The sequence below is a fragment of the Euleptes europaea genome, chromosome 13, assembly GCF_029931775.1.
Source record: "Euleptes europaea isolate rEulEur1 chromosome 13, rEulEur1.hap1, whole genome shotgun sequence".
Taxonomy (NCBI): domain Eukaryota; kingdom Metazoa; phylum Chordata; class Lepidosauria; order Squamata; family Sphaerodactylidae; genus Euleptes; species Euleptes europaea.
In genome coordinates this window covers 62,679,786-62,701,216 of record NC_079324.1, presented here as the reverse complement: position 1 = coordinate 62,701,216, position 21,431 = coordinate 62,679,786, and the positions used below count along the sequence as shown (strand labels likewise).

At 48.9% G+C, this 21,431-nt stretch overlaps 1 protein-coding gene across 1 annotated transcript in view; it reads left to right on the top strand.

Moving 5' to 3' along the window:
* Window positions 1–18,672, top strand: part of HECTD4 (HECT domain E3 ubiquitin protein ligase 4) — a 121,132-nt gene extending 102,460 nt beyond the window's left edge. The window contains exons 56-76 of the mRNA XM_056859134.1: window positions 631–812; window positions 1,035–1,240; window positions 2,133–2,263; window positions 2,568–2,773; window positions 3,162–3,341; window positions 4,636–5,939; window positions 6,961–7,168; window positions 8,105–8,328; window positions 8,744–8,895; window positions 9,870–9,976; window positions 10,730–10,853; window positions 11,025–11,215; window positions 11,334–11,480; window positions 12,386–12,505; window positions 12,678–12,833; window positions 13,250–13,353; window positions 13,517–13,738; window positions 15,798–15,964; window positions 17,314–17,509; window positions 17,824–18,046; window positions 18,528–18,672. Coding sequence (XP_056715112.1) covers window positions 631–812; window positions 1,035–1,240; window positions 2,133–2,263; window positions 2,568–2,773; window positions 3,162–3,341; window positions 4,636–5,939; window positions 6,961–7,168; window positions 8,105–8,328; window positions 8,744–8,895; window positions 9,870–9,976; window positions 10,730–10,853; window positions 11,025–11,215; window positions 11,334–11,480; window positions 12,386–12,505; window positions 12,678–12,833; window positions 13,250–13,353; window positions 13,517–13,738; window positions 15,798–15,964; window positions 17,314–17,509; window positions 17,824–18,046; window positions 18,528–18,664 — 4,687 coding nt within the window. The 3' untranslated portion in view covers window positions 18,665–18,672. The remainder of the gene's footprint in view (window positions 1–630; window positions 813–1,034; window positions 1,241–2,132; window positions 2,264–2,567; window positions 2,774–3,161; window positions 3,342–4,635; window positions 5,940–6,960; window positions 7,169–8,104; window positions 8,329–8,743; window positions 8,896–9,869; window positions 9,977–10,729; window positions 10,854–11,024; window positions 11,216–11,333; window positions 11,481–12,385; window positions 12,506–12,677; window positions 12,834–13,249; window positions 13,354–13,516; window positions 13,739–15,797; window positions 15,965–17,313; window positions 17,510–17,823; window positions 18,047–18,527) is intronic.
* The last annotated feature ends 2,759 nt before the right edge of the window (window positions 18,673–21,431 follow it).

The window sequence follows — 21,431 nt, the reverse complement described above, 5'->3', positions numbered from 1 at the left end:
ATGGATCCCGCTTGTCTTTCAAAGTCATTCCTTTTGCTTCAGTGCTCATCTCATCTCTTAGACTCGGTTAATAGCTGTGGTTTTGTTGATAAATCGTTGAACATCTAAAAAGGAAACTGACGCAGTCTGTCTGAGTACTACTTTGAAAGGGGGACAGCGAACCCTGTAAAGTTAAAGCCAAACATTTCTGCTGCAGTGGGTCAGAAATTCTTACACTGTGCATGGCATTTTTACTGCTTAATTATGGTTAATTCTTGCTTGTTCTCTGTTAATTCAAGTTAGTTTACATTTGTTTTCATACATGTGTCTAGTTATATAATCTGACCCCAGTGACTTGTCTTTCCCTGTCTTAGATAAGAGTGAACAGTACTTGTACGTTCCAGTACTGAGGGGATGCAAGTTTAAAACATTCTAACTAAGTCATCAAGCCCAGCATTGTAACTGCCTATATTTATTGTACAAACTAACTAAAGGCCTTATGGGACCCTGTGAATGCTTTTATTGTTGGGATGAAGTGTTTTTAGCCCTCACAGTATGCAAGTCTCTTCTTGCGAGGCGATCAAATACTCTGCAGGTACAGATGTTGTATTTTAAGTGCCTTGGGATGTTTCACTCTGTCTCTCTTTCCAGAGAACTTCTGCGATGTGAGGTTTCGCTCGCTAGGCTGTACTGCCGCATGGCTCTACTCAACATTTTTGCCCCTAAATCTCCTCACATGTTTGCTCATCTGTTTCACATCCCTGCCATCCGTGACATCACCCTGGAGCACCTCCAGCTGCTGTCTAATCAACTTCTGGCACCACCTCTTCCTGGTAAAATGGCACTAGGCTGTCTTGTGGGAGGGGTGTAGTAATGCAATAGACTCCACCATATACATGAAGAGAGGAGGGGTGTGTTTAACTGGTTCCTTCTCTATAGTTGTGGAGCTTTAGTGAGGCATGTGATCAGTCTGCCCTAGCGCCTTGATGGGGTCAGAGAAGGCAGGCTTTTGGAAGTCAGTGTATTGATGGTCCCACATCTCCTTTATTTGACAGATGGAACCATCAGCTCCAGCTCTATCCTCCTAGCTCAGTCGCTCCAGCACTGCATTCATTCCCAGAACTGCTCAGCCACAGACCTCTTCTACCAGGGCAATTCCCAAACAGTCCAGGAGTGGCTCTCTGTTGCTGTCACACGGAGCCTGCATCAGGGGGAGGACAGCCTGCTTGACTTGACAAAACAGATCTGTTCCTTCTTGCAGGCAAGTTGAAAATTAAATCTAGGATACATTCTGGTTGTGTTTGTAAAATAGCATCTTAGAAGCCAGTTAGGCTCCTCCCTTGATGAAATGCTTTCTGGTTGTAACAGTATTTTTGCAAGAGTGGAACTGGAACATTCCAAAGTAGACCAGAGTGTAGAAGAGGCAGAAAACGAATGTTCAGTGTAGTTTATTGGCAGCAAAATGCTTGAAAAGATGATTTACTTACAATTCCAAATACAACTACAGCTATTGGCTGTACCTTTTAGCCATTCATTTCTACAGGAAAGGAAGCGCTAAGGTTGTCAAGGACACCAGCCGAATCATGCTCTCTGGCTCCTGCCCCAATCCTCCCCAAGTTCCACCCACAAATCAATATTCACGACAGTTGGCATATAAAATTGCGCTGCTTGGCACATTTAAAGTATAAATGCCCTAGTTTTCTATATGCAAAACTATGAATGTACTCAATAATGCAGAGAGCTGCAAACTGCTGCATCTTAATGCAATGCAGGTACCCTAGTTTTTGTTATCGGGAAGGCAGGATAAGGTCATGGTTGAAAACAAAAAACACAAAAATTGTGTTGTTTGAACTGTATGACAGGAACTGTCTCATATAGTTCAAACAACACAATTTTTGTGTTTTCAACCATGACCTTATCCTGCCTGGACTAGTATTGTTTTTTTATTGGGAAAATGAAATGGTCAGAAAAAAATGGGGGGAAATTGGAGGGGGCTTCACATCTTTATCTATGTCCAGCCTTTTCAGCATGAGGAGGTTGTGACTGTACAAATTTGTGGGGCACAAGTTATGTCTACGTATTAGTTTAGAACCTGAGAAGGGGAGGTTGTGTTTCCAGTTGGTGGTTGTGACTGTTTAAAATACTATTTTCAGAATGCTCCTGAACAATTCCCTTCTGAGGAGTTTCCTATTTCTGAGTCGAAAGTTAACATGGACGTTAATTTCCCTGGAGCAGCCTTTGTAGTTGTGTCCTGTAAGGAAAGTCAATCTGGATTCCGCAAAGAGTGAGTTGCAATGAATGCATAGAGGGTGGGAATTTGTCTTCAAAAATGCGCCTGCCCTCTCAGTAACTCTGTCATATTTATTTTTGCCAAAGCCAGTGCTTCACATTTTTAAATTGGATGGCTGTGGGAAAGGAAGATGCTGTATATTTATACAATGCAGTAATAATTTTAAGCAGTCCCATTGGCATAGGTGGTGGCATATATGGTGCTTTGCAGAGTATTCTGAGCAAAATAATAGTCTTCTTGCCTCAAGGAGCTTTGCTGTGTTGAAGTGTGAGCAAACATTCATTACCTTCTTTTCTAGCTCCTCCCTGTATAAGGCCCCGTGGGCCCGGGTTCTAGTCTATGGCCTTGGTCACAAAGTAAAGAGGAGTGGCCAGCTGAACCTGATTGAGGCGGTATGCTACCCTCGGGATGCTTCTCCAACCAACACGGGCCTGACTCCACCCCCCACAACCAACCAATATCCTTCAGTCATCATCTCCACAGACAAGGTCCACATCAGACTTGGTAAGATGGGGTTGGGGGAACAGTGCTCATACACATTTGAAATGGGATTTGGTAACTGCAGCAAAGGGTGGAGTGCCTGGCTTCCAATATCCACCAGACCAAGTTCTTGGGAGCATGTCTTGACTATAGTTTGGCTCTGTACAGTGCAGGGGCTCAGGGTCTGCTAAAGAAGCTTTTTAATAATGTTCTGATTGATGGGGGAATCCCACTGTTTTAAAACCGCCTTGGGAGAATTCCAAATGTTTGCCTGATTTGGGGGGGGGGGAGGTAGGGGGTTGAATATCTCCCCCCCCCCCGCTTTGTTGCAAGTTTTCTTTTAAGTGTATGTATGACCTGCTACTTGAAGTGAGCTGTAGCAGCTACTCCATTTCTGTGGGTCTTATTCAAGGAGTGTCCCCCCCTCCGGGAGCTGTGCTCATCTTGCACTCCCTTCCCCTGGAGTTCCCCTTGGCCATGGCATTCGCCGAACAGCTGCTGGCTTGGAAACTGGATGACAGCGATGGGAAATCCGAAGAGGAGTTGGACACAATCCCTGCCTCGGTTCTCCTGCAAGTGGTGGAAATCTTAGGTGAGAGTGGAGCTCCTTGTTGCTGACCCTGCATTCAGGAGGGTGGGGAAGAGTAGTCTGGCAGCTTGGAAAGAAGGCGGTTGAAGGGAGACATGATAGAGGTCTATAAAATTATGCATGGAGAGAATACCCCTCTCTTCCAGGAACATGTCCATTCCCCTCTTAAAGCCTTCCAAATTGGCAGCCATCACCACATCTTGGGGCAGGGAGTTCCACAATTTAACTATGTGTTGTGTGAAGAAAGACTTCCTTTTATCAGTTTTGAATCTCTCACCCTCCAGCTTCAGCAGATGACCCTGCGTTCTATTATTATGAGAGAGGGAGTCATAATACTAGAACGCAGGGTCATCTGCTGAAGCTGGAGGGTGAGAGATTCAAAACTGATAAAAGGAAGTCTTTCTTCACACAACACATAGTTAAATTGTGGAACTCCCTGCCCCAGGATGTGGTGATGGCTGCCAATTTGGAAGGCTTTAAGAGGGGAGTGGACATGTTCCTGGAAGAGAGGGGTATTCATGGCTACTAGTCAAAATGGATACTAGTCATGATGCATCCCTATTGTTTCCAGGATCAGAGGAGCATGCCTATTATATGAGGTGCTGTGGATCACAGGCAGGACAATGCTGCTGCAGTCATCTTGCTTGTGGGCTTCCTAGAGGCAGCTGGTTGGCCACTGTGTGAACAGACCGCTGGACTTGATGGGCCTTGGTCTGATCCAGCAGGGGTTTTCTTATGTTCTTATGTTGAATTTTAAGCCGAACGGGAAATTGTAGTCCTTCCCCACAGGTGCTTTAGAAGGGGGAAAGAAAGAAAGAAAGAAAAAAAACAGCAAAGTTCACTTGGAGCCAATCCTCTAAAAACTCTGGGAGCAAAAGCTTGCTGGATTTCAGGCTCAGGGTCTCAGTTCTGGCAAAAAGGCTTTGAGCATCTCTTGCTCTTGTGTACAGACCCATCTAATATGTTTCATCCAGGAAAACTGCCCTGTAGGAGAGGCTTACCGGGCTCCCGCAGGACGGAGACACAAGTCCAAGAATGGCATCTAGATGCCACCTACACTGACACCTTTCTTCCCCCCCCCCCCCCGGGGAATATAAGAAAACAAAAATACTGTTCTGTATACAGCTCAGTACAGACTGTAGTGAAAGCTCATTCCGAAAAGCTGTATGCTATTCAACCAATCGGACTTCACGTTCACCCTTTTGTTAGATGCACGATCCTCACGTGAGTTCTGTCACACCTGTGGAATGCTTTAGACGTGCCTAATTGTCTCTATGCCCTGCTTGAATATACCTAGGAAACTTCCTGTGGACCACTAGCATGGCCGCCTGCGTGAAGGAGCTGCTGTTTCATCTCTTGGCTGAACTGCTTCGCAAAATCCACAGCCTGGAGCAGAAGAAGAACCCGGCGGGGCTGTCCTCCTCCATTGCGCTCCAGCTGAATCCTTGCCTGGCTATGCTGATGGCTCTCCAGTCAGAACTGCACAAGCTGTATGATGAAGAGACCCAGAACTGGGTGTCCGGGAGCACCTGTGCCGGGTCCGGGGTTGGGGGAGCGGATCAAGGGAGGTTCTCCACCTATTTCCATGCGCTGATGGAGGTGTGCCTGGCTGTAGCAGAGGTGACCCTGCCCATCAATATGAGCATAACGGCCAACGTGATGTCATCAACCGGGGGCCCAAACCTCAGCGACTCTTCCTCTTCTTCCTCCTCCTCTCCGGGGCAGACCCCCCAGAGCCCAAGCCTCCTGTCAAAGAGGAAAAAGGTAAAAATGAAGCGAGAGAAGACGTCATCGTCAGGGAAACGGACTTCGTCCCGAGCTGCCGAACCAGACGCTACCATGCTGAGCATAGGTGGGAGCAAGCCGGAAGATGTGTTGTGGTTCCATCGGGCGCTGACCTTGCTCATAATTCTCCGGCACCTCACCAAGAAGGACCCCCAGGGGCTCGGCGTGACAAATGATGCTGTGACCGACGCATGCCAAGCCTTGGTCGGGACGACGGCTCATAGCCGCCTGCTGGTGATTTCGGGGATCCCCGCCCACCTGGAAGAGGGGACGGTGCGGAACGCCATCCGTAAGGCCTGCAATGCTCATGGTGGCGTCTTTAAGGATGAAATCTACATCCCTTTGCAGGAGGAAGATCCTAAAAAAATAAAGGACAAAGCGGAGGGAGGGGAGTGCAAGATTGAGCTGGACAAGCCTGTGGTCTCCAGCAGTGTGGACAGCTTGGACATCAGCAGCTCTGGCAGCGTCACACCGGCCCTGAGCGTCAGCGCATCTGCCTCCACTAGCCAGGCCTCCCTCTGCAGCTCCCAGGGCATCTCCCGGACGATTAGTGACATCTCAGTGGACCTATTCCAGGGGGGCCTGGAGGTGCCTCTGCCACCTGGGTTGCTAGAGCCACTTGTGGTGTCTAGTCAGGAGAGCTTAGACCTTTCCCTGTGCAGCACAGGAAGCCTGGGCAGCCTGGGGAGCCTCGGGGAGCCGCTTGACAATGTGGAGACAGCCTCGGTGTCTGATGTGGGGTCAATGTATACAGTGACGTCGCTGGACAGTCAGACGGTCCCATCAAGGCCCGTCAAAGGCTTTGCGGTCGTGGAGGTAACCAACAGTTTTCTGGGGAAGGGAATTCGCTTAGATCAGACAGGCTTTTAGTATGCACATGGTTTATTTCAAGAGTTTATTTTTATTTATATGTTTATTTTGTAGTCTGCCTTTCCCACTGAGGCTCAAGGCAGATTGTGTGTGTTAAGTGCCGTCAAGTCCCTTCCGACTTATGGCGACCCTATGAATCAAAGTCCTCCAAAACATCCTATCTTTAACAGCCTTGCTCAGGTCTTTCAAATTGAGGGCTGTGACTTCCTTTATAGAGTCAATCCATCTCTTTTATTGGGTCTTCCTCTTTTGCTGCTGCCCTCAAGGCAGATTGCACAATATAAAAGTGATGCCATCAGACAGCGCAAGACGTCCCATAGCCAGTTCAGTAGGACTAGGCTTAGAAAATGATGCAAACAACAAAAAAACTAAGGCATGACATACCATAAGCCATGCAGAAAAATAGAAGACAATGTGGTAAGAGCAAGCTAATACATGCAACAGACAAGGCAATAGACTACAGTGCTGTTCCATTTATAAAAATGCCTTCCTGAACATTTCTGTTTTACACATTCTGCAAAGTTGGAGCCGCAGTTGAGAATGCGCATGTGCAGGCAGCAGTCGATCTTGCCCATGTGCAGGATTAGGTTTAGGGAGATTGTTGACGGTTAACAGAACAGACCTGCAGGGTTCAACCCATTTTGCTGTTCTTGCTGCAAAATACATGACACCTCTTCTGCAATGTCAGGCAAAGTGTGTTTACCAACCAGCGATGCTGCTTAAAATGCATCTCAGTGTTGCAACAATGTAATTCAATTTAATGGGTATGACATTCAGAGGTCTTGATCTTGGATTCTGAAAATTTGAGTTTGGGGATGCTGAGGAGGCCAACAGTTGGGGTAAAGGGGAAGGGGAGCTGTTGGTGCAGGGTTGGGCCAGAATGGGGACAAAAGAAGAGCTGACTACCGGATGACAAAACTGTTTTAGCTTCCAAGTCTCTGCTGAATGCACTGTGTTCTTACCACAGATAAGATCCCGGGCCAAAATAGAGAAGATCCGGGCCAGTTTGTTTAACAGCAGCGATTTGATTGGATTATCGAGTCTCGACGGGGAGGATGAGCTCATGGAAATGTCCACAGAGGAGATTTTAACAGTCTCTACTGTGAACCAGAGTTTGTTTGATACGCAAGGAAGTCCCGCGCTTGAAGACTACTTCAGTGACAAGACTATCAAAGGTGTGTGTGTGTTCGTGCAATAGCCGTGTGCTCGGTGTGTTTACATGTGTGCAAGAGTGAGAACTTATTTCCATGAGACTTGTGCAGCGGAAGAATCCGAAGGCTCGTGCTGCATCTCTTAAACCTTGGCGCTTGCATGCAGCATTGAGCAGTGCAGGGGGCCCTTTCACAAGGGTACCACTCGGACGGAACCTTGTAATGAAAGCATCTCTGCATTTAGAAATTCATTCATTCAGAAATAATAAGGGTTTTGGCCCTAGTTAAATGTGGGGGGGTGCGTTCATTTCCAAACTAATAGAAAAGTCACATTTCTTCTGTTTGCACAGCAGAAGTGAATAAGAAAAGCAACAAGTGCCCTGAATCCTGAGAAGCTTCCTTCTTTCCTCCTGTTCCTGTTCCTCCCCACCTCCACCCCACACACTTTCTGTGTGAAAGGCTGGGGCTGCGGGCCTCTACTGTTTGCCCCACCAGGCAGGCAGGATTCTGACCATCCAGCGTGTCTCCTTCCATCTTCCCCAACGCTTTGGTACATACTAGAGAATGTTGACATTGAGGTGTCTGACAAACCTTGGACAGGCATCCTGAGAACAATATTCAGGCAGGCCTGTCAAGGAAGTGACATGTTGGGAAGTGTGTCTGAGGGGAAGGGGAGGGGAAGAGAGTCTCCCGCCTGCAGATTGGCTCCTGGAGGACTGGCCAGCATCACGAGCAGCAGCCCCAGCCACCTGCTCAGTTGGGGGTGGGGGGAGAGGCATCATTCCCAGAGAGGAATATAAAGCAAATGCAAGTCACAAGGAAGTCTGCAAATGGATTTTTTAAAATGAAAAACAAGTGTTTTAAAAGCAGCACTTTGAAGTGCTGTATAAATGGAAGGAAAACTGTTTTACACTAGCTTTAACATCCTCTTGCAATTTCTAAACAAATTGTTTTCATCAGGAGATAAGCTTGTGCCTGGCACTCGTGAAGTCCTCACTGAAATATTTAAAAGCTGCCTCCACTCTGAGCAAATGTTGAGCTTGACCCCCACAAAACCCACCAAAGTGGCTGAAATATATCTAAGCAAAGAGCAGATAAACGCCCAGACACCTGGCAACCTCCTGTATGCCTTCTTCACCAACGTCCGTCCCCCGAAGAAGGTCCTGGAGGATCAGCTCACTCAGGTTAGCATTACATTTTGTGCAATTCCGTGAAAGTTCTGTGCCAGGAAAAACTAGATTCTGCAACTTGTATGTTATTTGCACATATTGTGTTTATAAATCTGCTAGTCATAGGGAGGAGAGGTAAAGAACAATGCAGGTATGACAGCTGTGTTTCTTAGCAGCTCCTGAAAAGCCTGTCTCTCCCCTGCCCTGGTTTCCTAAGATTTCCCAAGATACCCATTCAAGTTTTTCTTTGCAGTCCTTAAGAACTAGGAAGGTACTATAAATGAGAGGATGGATTCTCGGGATGCTGACACCTGTGTCCAAAGCCGCTTTCTGTGCATGAGTCGTATGCCTTTTGTAGGGTGCGCCCCGCTTTGCCTGACAGGATGAGCCCTCAGTGCCAGCTAACGCTTCTTTCTTCTGACTTTTGAAGATTCTGAGAAAGTACGGGGCTCCCAAGCCAAAGTTTGACAAGAGCAAGTACAGCAAGGCAGGCAAAGAGCAGCACCCGATGAAAGTTGTGAGCACCAAGCGGCCTGTCACGAAACCGCCGGCCAAGGAGAAGGCCGTGCTCAACAGTGTCAGGTGAGATCGCCTTTGGCCTTTCTGGACATGATCCTGGCACTGTGCGAGGGACTGCAAGGACTGTCCTGTGCTCTGGTCAGCAACTGGCAGCCCAGAAACGGTCCTTAGGAAAAGTGAAAACCACCTGGCCCCACCATACCCTCTCCCTTCCATGGTGACTTCCTTCTGCCTTTCAGCTTAAGTCCAGCCTCCATTTTGGGGGGCGGGGCAGGAGAGCAGAATTGGATTGGGATCGGTATTTAGTTCCTCTCTGAGGTGCCCAACCCAGGGCCTCCATCCTTGCCTTCGGTTATGTGGTCAGGATTCTGCTCTGGATCATGTGGAGTCAGGGATTTGGAGTTGTTTATATACTACGCTTTAAAAACAAACATGCAAAATTCTGTCCCAAGGAAAACTGCAATCTGTTTGAATTACACAAATCAACATACATCAGCACAGGCTTGCAGGTTGGCCATTGTTTTATTTTCCTACTGCTTAATTAACCACCCGGCAGGACAAGCGATCATGTACTTAACCAGGCATTTCCACACCCATATTTACATCCATGAGAGACAGAAACTTTAAAAGAAAAAAATGTGTGCACTCAGTTGTTGAAGAAGGGATCATTGCTTGGTGCCTGCTAGTACTTTTCCCAGACGCTGCTAAAGAGAGGGGCAGGTATGTACAGTAATCGCCCTGCTGCAGTGGGGGATGAAAGTCTGAATGGGAAGTTGTGCTGAAGGGCCAAATTTCATCTGCCGTTAAGACAACAGATGGATGAGTTTTAATTCTGACTTCCAGACGGGGTTTGTTGGTACCTGGATCAACTTTACAAGCCATTGTTAGATCACAGTACCACAGTTTCCTGACCTAGATGTTTAGTTTGTGTTCTGTACCTCCAGGCTGCCACTTGAGTGTGTCTACGCAGTGATCCCACACTAGCTTTCAAAAGCAGCTAAAAGCATGCATTCAGATGTGGAAATTTCCTCTCTCAGCAGGACAGCCTTGAGTGAGAAGAAGCCAACAGTGAAACCCAAGTCCCCCGAGAAGAGCAAACCTGATGAAAAGGATCCAGACAAGTCACCCACAAAGAAGCAGGAGGGTGAGCCCTCGGGGGTAGTGAAATGCTTCTGCCCTTTCCCCAAGAGAGCTGTGGCAGCACACCACAGATTTGCAGGGCCTAAATCTGAACGCCACTTCCTCCCAGGCTGGTCTGCGTTCCAGTTGTGCTTGTTGCTTGCTTGAATTAAAATGCTTCTAGCCTGATCCAGTTGTATGGATGATGGGAGAGTGGTGCAGAATCTTCACCCTTTCATGTGATGGTTTTTTAACATACTTTTAGTAAGATGCGTAGTGGTGAGACTTGGAGGGTATTTGGAGGAGACTCTCCTTAGACGCATCTCTCCCCACACCCACTCCACAGTCTGTGAGATTGTCAGGGTACATCTGATTTTGCATGCTCCCACCACTGGAGGCAAGGTTGGTGGCTATGAACAGCAGGGCCTTCTCTGCGGTGGTGCTCTGCATGTTGGATTCTGCCTAAAGAGGTCTGACATACTAACTCCCTTGCAGCTTTTCTTAACACCATTTTGACTTTTTCCCTTAGGCAGGTACTTTGCAGTATTATATGGTTTGCTGCAATTGTTGGCTGGGTTCGTTTTATTCTGTTAGCTTTGGCTGTTCTTATTTGAACTGCTTTGAACTTTGTTTATACAGCCTATCCAGAGTAGACTGCAATTTGAAAATCAGAAGGCAGAGGGCTCGGCACACTGGTGGTGGTGGGCGGGGGGTTAATGCAGCAGCATGGCTGGTTTTCGAAGCTGCTTCTTGAATGCTCTCTCGATGCCTCTTTTAGTTCCGGAAGAGAAATATCTGACGCTGGATGGATTTCACAGATTTGTCATTGATCGGGCAAAACAGGACATCCGAAGTGTGTGGCGAGCCATTCTGTCATGCGGTTATGACCTTCATTTTGAAAGGTGAGGGGGGCTTTATTTGCAAGCGAGGGACTGGATAACGCTGTCCCTGCAGATGGCCCAGAAGGGGTTGATTTTGGCACCTCGTCTGTCCACACTGCAAGGCCAATCCTGTCAGCCCCAGACCGTGCGCATGGCTCTTCCTTCCAAGTTGTAACTTCTCCGTGTCCCCAGGTGCGCCTGCATCGACGCCAGGCATGCTCAGAAGGCTTCCCGCAAGTGGTCGCTGGAGATGGATGTTGCCCTCGTTCAGTACGTCAACCGCCTCTGCCGCCACCTGGCCATTACCCCGGCCCGGCTGCACCCACATGAAGTGTACTTGGACCCCGCCGACACAGCTGACCCCCGCGTCTCCTGCCTGCTGAGTACGTGTGGGGTACAGGCCTGGGGTTCCTGGGCTGAAGAGTGGGGCCGGTGGCCCCAGTGGGAGCCTGCTCTCCCTCCCTCCCTTCTCAGCAGCTGCCTTCTCTTTCTCCCTTGCAGACGTCCCTCTGGAAAGCTTGCGCCTGCGCTTTGCACTCCTGCAGTCCCTCAACACCACTCTGGAGACCTTCTTCCTGCCGCTGGTGGAGCTCCGCCAGACGGAGATGTACACCAACAGCATTTCAGCCCTGCTCCAGGTGGCCAAAGGTGAGGGTTGTGCGCTGGCTGACCCGTAAAGGAAGCGGGTCATACAAAATGGGGGGACTAATTTATTATTTATTTCTTTACGTTCTTTATAGTCCGCCTTTCTCACTGGAACTCAAGGTGAATGACACAGAGTCAGTCAATGCAGTCGATGGATGGGATGTTCAGTAAATAATGCAATAGGATTAGGGTTGTAGAACCAACCAGAAGTCTAAAAACAGAGCAGAAGCAAAGCATAATTGTTAAAAGGACACATCAAATGACGCAAAATCCCACAGTAGGATCCTAGTTTCAGCAAGCGGTACACAGTAGTATAAGCCACAGTCCCTAATAATTTGTCCAAGTAACATTGTGAATCATGGAGTACAGTGCTACCCTATTGCCTTTATAGAAAAGCTCTCTTGAATGATTTAGGTTTGCAGAAGTTGTGAAAAGCCATGAGAATAGGAGCCTTCTTGACCTCCTCAGGCAGGCCTTTCCTTTCCACATTGTGGGGGCCACTACTGAGAGACGGCACATCTATGAGCAGTTGTGGATTTTGCCCACTGGGCAGCCCCAGTGGAGTGTTCAGGATGGGAGTAATATGCAAACGGCAGCATTCTGCACCAGCTGGAGTTTCCAAATTGAACCTTGTAACCCCAAAACAGACTAACGAGATCATTGCTTGGGAGAAGGGGGCGGAAGGAGTGGGGGGCTGGCGGCTTTCCTTTTTTTCTAAGCTGAGTAGCCCAATCCTCAGGCAATAGTGGAGAAGCACCATGCGCATCACTCTGAGAAAGCCCCAGGGACTGTCAGTGGAATGCCGAGTCCCTACCAGGTGTCCAGATCACACGGGAAACAGTGCGTTTGGATTTTAGCCATTCCCAGAGGAAGAATCTCTCAGATCAGTTCCTTGGGTCTTTCTTTAGGATTCATCTTTTACGACACAAAAGTGACTGTTATGAACCGGGTGCTGAATGCCACTGTGCAAAGGACAGCCGATCACGCAGCCCCAGAGATCACCCTGGATCCACTTGAAATAGTTGGAGGTATTCTTGGCCCCCATTTGTTATTTATCGTTGAAATGTTGGATTGCTGACTGGGGTGGGGAGGAAGTGGTCCTGATTTGAGGGCTGTGAGAATTTCTACAAATGCAAACCTGGGAGTTTTTGTTTTGTTTTTCTTTCCTCTCTGTTCCTCCACCTCCTGGGTGGCTAACAGGAGAGGTTCGTTCTTCAGAAAACTCCTACTTCTGCCAGGCCGCCCGGCAGCTGGCCTGCGTCCCGTCCTCACAGCTTTGTGTGAAATTGGCCAGCGGAGGCGATCCCACTTATGCCTTCAACATTCGCTTTACAGGCGAGGAGGTCCACGGCACCAGTAAGGGTCGTCACTTTACTACCTGAGATTTTTCAAGCAGCAGCAATGCTGCAAGTCCTAACTGTGTGTGGAACTTGGAAAAGCTGGTGGGGAATATGTAGCTGAAAATTCCCCCCCCCCCCAACAGCCTCCAAAGTCCTTTTCAGCTGAGATGAATCACTGCACTGCTCACCCCCACCGCCAATGCAAGGCTGTCGTTAGTGGTGTTGATTTCAAAATCATTTCCCAGTTCTTCTTGGTGACTTTGTGAGAGGTCAGATGGGAAGGCTGTTGAGGAATGTCTGTTGGCTGGTTGGCCGCTCTGCCCTTAGTTAACAGAGCCCCCCGCAAGAGCGGAAGGGTGGACTTGTTGCGGAAGAGCCGGGTCGTGGCTGGCTGGTGCGTGTCTCTGAAGGTTCCGTCTTGGCTTCCCCCAGGTGGCTCCTTCCGTCACTTCCTGTGGCAGGTCTGCAAGGAGCTCCAGAGTTCGTTGCTGTCCCTCCTCTTGCTCTGCCCCAGCTCGGCCGTCAATAAGAACAAGGTACGCAGTCCCAGCCTGTGAGAAGGGTGAAAAGCGTCACAGTGCCCTTCTGGCACAGTGGCTGGCTGACCCCTTGTGGGGGGATAGAAAAGCGTCCTCTGTTGTGTTGCCCTCCCGGGCTGGTGTCTCGTGCCTCATGGTTAACTCTGTTGTCTGTCATTAGGGCAAGTACATTCTGACACCCAGCCCCATCAGCTATGGGGAGGAGCAGCTGCTGCACTTCTTTGGGCAGTTGTTGGGCATTGCCGTTCGAGCTGACGTCCCCCTGCCCCTGGATCTCCTGCCCTCCTTCTGGAAGACCTTAGTAGGAGAACCGCTGGATCCGGACCTCGACCTCCAGGAAGTGGACATCCTCACCTACCACTACGTTAAGAAATTTGAAAATGTAAGTCTTGGGTGCCACTCTCCTCCTGCTTGGTTTCCAGCAGCCCTAAAAAGTGCTGGATAGCAAAACTGTTGGAAAGGCCATTGGTGGTTTCAGTCAGGATCTGTCTTGGATTAAGTTACTCAAGGACTGGCACACTCCCAATCCGTTCCGCCCATGCTGGTGTTGCCCCCACCCTCCTCATAGAATCATAGAGTTGGAAGGGACCACTAGGGTCATCTAGTCCAACCCCCTGCACAATGCAGGAAATTCACACCTACCTTGCCCCCCACACACCCCAGTGACCCCTACTCCATGCCCAGAAGATGGCCCAGATGCCCTCCCTATCATCTGCCTAAGTTCACAGAATCAGCACTGCTGACAGATGGCCATCTAGCCTTTGCTTAAAAACCTCCAGGGAAGGAGCACTTACCACCTCCCGAGGAAGCCTGTTCCACTGAGGAACCTCTCTAACTGTCAGAAAATTCTTCCTAATGTCTAGGTGGAAACTCTTTTGATTTAATTTCAACCCGTTGGTTCTGGTTCAACCTTCTGGGGCACAGAACACAACTCGGCACCCTCCTCTACATGACAGCCCTTCAAGTACTTCAAGATGGTTATCATATCCCCTCTCAGTCGTCTCCTCTTCAGGCTAAACATACCCAGCTCCTTCAACCTTTATTCATAGGACTTGGTCTCCAGACCCCTCACCATCTTTGTTGCCCTCCTCTGGACACATCCCAGCTTGCCTACATCATAAAGAGGTTCTCTTGCAATAGGGGAAAGCACCACCGTCAGAAAGGATCTGCAGGATCTGGCCCAAAGGCCCTCCCCTCCCCTCTTGCAATGTGACTGGTGATATCCTCAAAAATTGTGGTGGGACTAAGGTGGAGAATCTGGCGGTCAAGTGGTAGAGAGAGATGCTGCATGGACCGGTGCACAGAAAAGACATTTTCACCACCCTTGCAGGGTTGATCCTGAAATGCACCTGCAAACAGCCACTGCTTTAACCAACCCTGGATGGCTTGCTCAAACCTGCAAGATTAATCTGACATTTTTAGAACGTTGAGCCCCCTAAAATGGCTGGAAATTGGCCTTTTTATAGACTGCTGCGTGGATGTGTGGGCACAGATGTCCAGCTTATGGCACCATCCATTGTTCACTGTTTTCCCCCAGGTATTTTTCTCAGAAATGACGAATGGATACCGCTTTTTGCGATGACTCAGTGCCGCTCCATTTGGCAGCTCTATTTGGGTTGCATTCTCAGAAAAACGTGGCTTTTTATATCAGTCTTTTGTGGTCATAATTTAGGCAGTGCTACAGAGTATTTGTTTCTGATGCTGACTCAGCAGCTGTGGAGCAAATCCAGAGTGATGTGTTTAAAAACAAACAAACACCCTAGCACTGTGCAGTCTGTCTAGAAGAGAATCAGGTACTTCCGAGCGCAAGTCAGGCCTGTCCAGCATCAGGGGCCTCAGGAAAGGGCAGCAAGGAGACATCTGAGTGCCTCGTTGTCATTGACCCTTCTGAGTCCTGGGCAAGGCCCAAAGAAGCCTTCAAGGTGGGAGGGGGGTGACTCCCTCTCACCTCTTTCTCTGACTCCTCCAATCCAACCCAGCCCTGTGGTCATACTGTTCACCCCGAACAGGGCCTCTCTCCTTTGGCCTGCTTCCTGGCTGCTCTCCCTCAAGACTGTTCTCACCCTGCCTTTAGCACCCTTCCTCTCTAGATTCCTGAACCTCTTGGTGGCAAATGCTTGTTCGCAGCCAGGACAATACATGTCTGATCTTTGCAATGCCTGGAGAGTCTCCCTGCCGCACTGGATATGCTCAGCAGGTCTTGTTGTGTGCCAGGCTGTTGCCCTTCTTGATATCCAGCGGATTGTGCATGGTCAGGTTTTCCCTGTATGTGCCCAGGCAAGCTCTTTCCAGTGCAAAGAATTGGGGTCCTGCTTGTCCAGTTGGGTGTTCCGGCAGCGGCGCGGCTGGGCTCCCTATCTGAGCTTTTGCCCTTGACTCGCTTTATTGCTCAGAAAGGTTTGCCAGGCCATCCCCTGTGACCTTCCTGTCTGTTACTCTAGCTTAATGATGAGGCGGAGCTGGAGGCCCTGTGTGCGGAGATCGCTACCCAGCACCTGCCGATGGAGAGCCCCGACTGCCCCAACAAGCCCAGCTGCAAGTTCACCTACCTGACCATGACGGGAGAGGAGGTGGAGCTATGTGCCCGAGGCAGGCACATTCCTGTGGTGTGAGTTATGGGGCCTCCTCCCACAAAAGGCTATGCAAAGAACGGAGGGAGGCGGTCCTGAGAGCAGGGGTTGGGCAAAGGGGCCAGTGTGGGCCTGTGCCAGGGAGGCAGCCGCAGCCGGTATGCGAAGACTGGCATGCCCAGATGCCTTTTGGAAAAAGGCTGTGCAGTTCAGATCATGTATTTTTCTGTCTTGGGCTAGTTGCAGCTCTCTTAGAGCTCTCTCAGCCCCACCTACCTCACAGGGTGTCTGTTGTGGGGAAGGCAAGGCGATTGTAAGCCGGTTTGATTCTTCCTTAAGTGGTAGAGAAAGTCGGCATATAATAAACAACTCTTCTTATTCTTCTTGATTTGGATTGGCATGTTTGAAGTATTCTGCGCTGGGGATGGCAGAGGGGTGGGTAAGGAGAGGGACCCATGCGGATTGACAGAAGCAGCAGAGAATGTCAGGAACCTGTGTGATGGGCAGAGCCACCCGGCCCATGGGAGCCCTTTTATTTTTCAGCAGCGAGTGAGTGTCGGGTGCTTTCTGCAAGCCACCCAGTGGGTGCACTACTTCTCTGAAACCAAAAAAGGGGGGAATCTGAGACTTGGCAAACTATGAAAGCAGACCTAGGTGCCTCGAGCACGGTCCACTCTGCAGTATAACCATCATTTCTTCAACATCCACATCAGGATTTTAGCAAGCTGCGTGCCACTTTCTCTGGGAAACCCAAAATTAATGTAACTTCCATATTTGCCGTTTCTCACGACTACTCAGTTTGGCCTTCCTGTGTGCAATTAGGCATCGACCCAGTTGATGGGCTGTTACGTTTTTGTGTCCTTGTTGCTTTGTTAGCCGTCTTGAGTCTAAGGTGATAAGGCAGGATGGAAATAAATAAATTGGCAGCTAGTTATTCTTAGACGAAGAACTATTTATAAATCATTCTCTTTAATCAAAGACACCCCAGGCAATATACACTTTCATCCAAGATAAATCTAAAGATAATAAAAATCTCCATTCAGTGAGAATTTGGCCAGCCCCATCTTTAGGGCTCATTAACTTTTGTAAAATTAAACCAGTTGAAAACAGTGCACACAATTAGAGCCCGAAGATTAAAGCTTTAGAGCACCAAATTAAAATACACAACTGAAAATAGGAAGAGGGCTGGCTGAGAATGAAATTTGGTGGCATGGAGCTGGTGGAAATGTTTAGTGCGATCTGAGAATCAAAAATCAGCCTGCAAGTTGTTCCAAAAGGCTGCAAAGGTGGGTGTGGTGGCGGTATAACTTGACTAGAACGAGTTAAGAAGAGCCCTTTGGTGTGCCTGCTCAGCGTTCTGATATCAGTGCGATTTCTCTCCTCTCAGATGGGAGAACAAGGATATCTATGCAACGGCAATCCGGAACCTGAGGATGCACGAGCTGCAGAATCCCGAGTGCGTAGCAGCTGTGCGAGCCGGTCTGGGCTCCATTATCCCCCTCCAGCTCCTGACCATGTTGACGCCCCTGGAGGTGGAACTGAGGACCTGTGGGCTGCCCTACATCAACCTGGAGTTCCTTAAGGTTCATATTTTTCATGACGAAGACACTTACCAGATGTAAATGTTTGTGGTTCCATCCCTTCTGTCTCTGCCGCCAGGATGTGGGCTCCCCAGGCCCTGAGCATGCTCGTGTGGGGGAGCACAGGCAGCCATTCTCCCTTCCCCCCCAGGGAGAGCATTAGACCTTCTGCAGTGATCAGAGACTGTCGTGAGCCATGGGGCCTTCAAGGTCTTGGGGGGAGCCCACAAATGGTGGATGCAAAAGAGAACTTGTTTCTTGGGACATGACGTAGTTTCTCTCTCTCTCTCTTTCTTTGTTCTTTCCCTTGTGGATAGGCACATACCATGTATCAAGTAGGACTGATGGAAACGGACCAACATATTGAATTTTTCTGGGGGGCCTTAGAGATGTTCACGCAGGAGGAACTTTGCAAGTTCATCAAGTTTGCCTGCAACCAGGAGCGAATTCCTTTTACCTGCCCATGTAAGGACGGGGGCCCAGACACAGCACATGTCCCCCCATACCCCATGAAAATCGCACCTCCAGATGGCACTGCAGGTAATCGCCCAGAGGGCTCTGAAACCGCTCGATTTGTATATTGTACAGGGAAGTAATGAAGAACATGTTAGATGCTACGTTTTGGACAACTGAAGTATCAAAAAATGCAGAGCTGGGGGATTGTGGTATTTCAACATTTGTTCTTAGATAGATAGGGTGACTTTTCTTCCCAGCAGTTTGAGTCCCAAGGGGATTAGAATCCAGTCTGACTTCTGATGGCTCTGTATCTTGGGTGTCCATAAATATATACAGCAGAAGGCTTTAAAATTGCCAAATGACATAGCTCAGCTACCTCCATCTTGAATAGCAGTGTCCTTTCTCAGCGGGATTCAAGATGGTTGACTGTTAAAACCAGTCAGCTAGGAGATCTGGAAGGCGGAGTGACAAGCTATGTCTCAGAGGAGAGCTGAGAGCCATTCAGAAGGAACAAGGCCCTGCCCTACCAAGCCAGGTCACAGTCTTTCTCTGCGATTCTTTCCAGGTTCTCCAGACTCGCGGTACATCCGTGTCGAGACCTGCATGTTCATGATCAAACTCCCTCAGTACTCATCCCTAGATATAATGTTGGAAAAGCTCCGGTACGCCATCCACTACCGTGAGGACCCTCTCAGCGGCTGAGCCCTTCTGTGCCACCTCATGAGAAGCCCTTTCCACGCCCCTGCTGAAACGCAAAGCTCCACAGAAGGCCTCCCCACGACACCACGGCAAGAGCCAAACGCTGACCCCTTTTCCTCCAGATTTTGCTGCCACAGTGGCTGGTTGCTGGAAAACTTCCATTTTGTAGTCATAGGTGGATGGGTTGTCTTTGCTGCCTTGTTTGTGAAATACTTGTAGGATAGTTTAGTACACAGACTGATGGTCAAACCTTGAAATCCTTACATTTCTTTTGTAACTACAAGTGCTGATTGCGGAACAGGAACTGAATGAAAAGATCTTTCATGGCAAGGCTGCATATTATTCTCTCTTGCCCATGTTTCTCAGTTCAAACATGAAGATGCTGTAGCTGCCGTAGTGATGGGTACCAGCTGCTACTGCGAGACACTCAGACCCTCTCATTCTCTGGGGCACTTACCTTGACACTGGTAGGATGGGCTTGGGTGAAAAGGAACCTACAGATGTGTGTTTCCACAGAATATAAATTTTAATGGCACATATATAAGGTATTGGTTTGCAGGATACTGCAAGTATGACTCTTTTGTTCAAAGACTAAAGGAAAGAGGTGTGCCTCTGTTACCTGCAAACCACAAGACCAGTGGAAAGCACTGCTACCCTCTGACACTCAAAAATGATTGCTTTGACATATTGCATCTGGAAGGAGGGAAGGAGAGGTGGGGGATGGGAGAAACACGCTGAATTCCAAGAGGTGATTTGCCTCTTCCCTGGGAAAATGGCCGGGATGATCCATCTAGCTTTGCTAGTGTGGCCAGGTTTGTTTGGGAGCCCACTTGGTGAATAGCATTTATGTCCGGTCCGAGATGCCCTCTGCAAGCATCCACATTCTCTTTTTTTCCTCTTATCCATCTTAAGTGCTGTGAAAGCTCTTGCAAAGCTTTGCAATGCAGTCTTTTGATGCGAAGGTATTGCTGGATCAAAGCTGGCTGGCTGGGTGCTGAGCTCTTAAGTTTTATTCCAGTCTGCAGGAACCTCACAGGCACCTGGATGAGCTGTAGTGTCAAGCTGGTGAGAGACAGAAATTGCAAGACCAAATAGTTTTGCTTTCCCTCAGCAACAGGAAAGCTGCCCTGACAGAACATGACTGTGAAAACTGTTAAGAAGGGCTGCGAGGTCTGGGGGCGGAGCTGAGGGGAATGAGCAAAATGGGGGAGGGGGACACAGCTGCTTTTTGACTTAGCTGTTGGTGCGTGATGAACCCTGCACAGTGGAGAGGGAAAACCTCCCTGTACCACGGCATCCTTTTTGACACTGGAGATATACCCATTTTCTGGCCCAAGTGGGAACGATGCACTCCGACCGTCAGACGGTAAGTTTACAGACACCCGAGAGAGAGGTGGCCACAGCTAAACCTGGCAGGAAAGAGCCTCATTCCACCCACCCCGGCCATTCCTGGGTGTGCTGGGCAAACAGGGTATCCAGATGGGTGCCAATAAAGCCTGCTTTGCCAGGGCTCTGCCCATCTTTGTCTTGAATTGCCACCTTTTCTTGAGGGAACTTCATTCCGTCAAATACCTCACAGGCCTTCCTGTTGCCACATTGCCGGAGAAGTTGCCCCCTCCCTCCCTGGGCCCTGGAGAGAGCGTGCTGTTGAGTGACTTGATGTGTATATTTATTAGTTATTTATGGTTGCATTAACAAAAGAGAAATTGTTCTCCCTGGTGTTCATACTCCACCCTGTGTAATGGAGCTTCTTTCTTGGGGACATTGTGTGTCTGAACGATCTTCTGATGCCCTCCTTCATCCGCATTGAAGATTCCTTTGGAAGAGCAGGCAGGGCAAGCGGAGAACGAGCGAGTGACAGGCCTGCAGCGCTCGCTTGGGCCCTGCTCTCTGTCTGAATACTGACTGCGGTTGCCAACAAAAGTACCTCTTGGCTCACGACTGCTGTTTCTTTTCACTTGAATACTCCTTCCGAATGTACAGCTGTCCTAAGAACAGCAGCAACCGTGGATGTTGAGGCACTGGGGGGGGGGGGAGAAGCTTACGTTGAGCGTCCCTCTTGACCTGTTTAAGTGCTCTTGGGCAGGCAGCAGACTTCCAGGCTGAAGGGAATTCTTCCAATTACTGGTTCTGTGTGTGTCCATCTCTTTCTGCTTTCTGTGGCTCCTAGTTCATGGCCCAGAGGCAAGTGAAACGCCGTTAAACCACACCGAAAACTACTTGAGATGACGGGCAGGAAGGATGCCTGCTCTTTTGGGGATAGGTTAATGCACTAATTTTTATTTGTATTTACTTAAACAGCAAAGGTGTAAATATTTTGTATAAAAGGGAAAAGTGAGTCCCAGGTGGCGGTTCCTCTTGTGCAGGAGGGAACCGGCTTCCTGCTGCTCAAGGGCAAAGGCCAGCTGAGCTGACATGCTGCTTTTCTTTTCTTTTTTGGTTAATTTATTCTCTTTACACCTTATTCTGCCACCAAAGTGTCTCCCCTTAGAACCGTCATCCCTTCTTGAGTGTATCCAAACTCTGCTCCCAGCTTCCCTCTGTAACCCTCTTGTAGCACTTTGCTCTTGAAAAATAACACCACAAGATTGGTTGCCACTGGTTTTTAAGATCTTTCTCTGGCTTTTCTTGTATTTAATAAATGCTTACTTTTGGTGGAAGTGTCTTAAAGCTGTTTTGTTCTTAATGCGTATTCAGTAGCTGCAGCAAATGAAGGCTCGTGTGGAACAGCATGAACCCAAAGGACTCTAACCCATACCAGCCGTTGCAA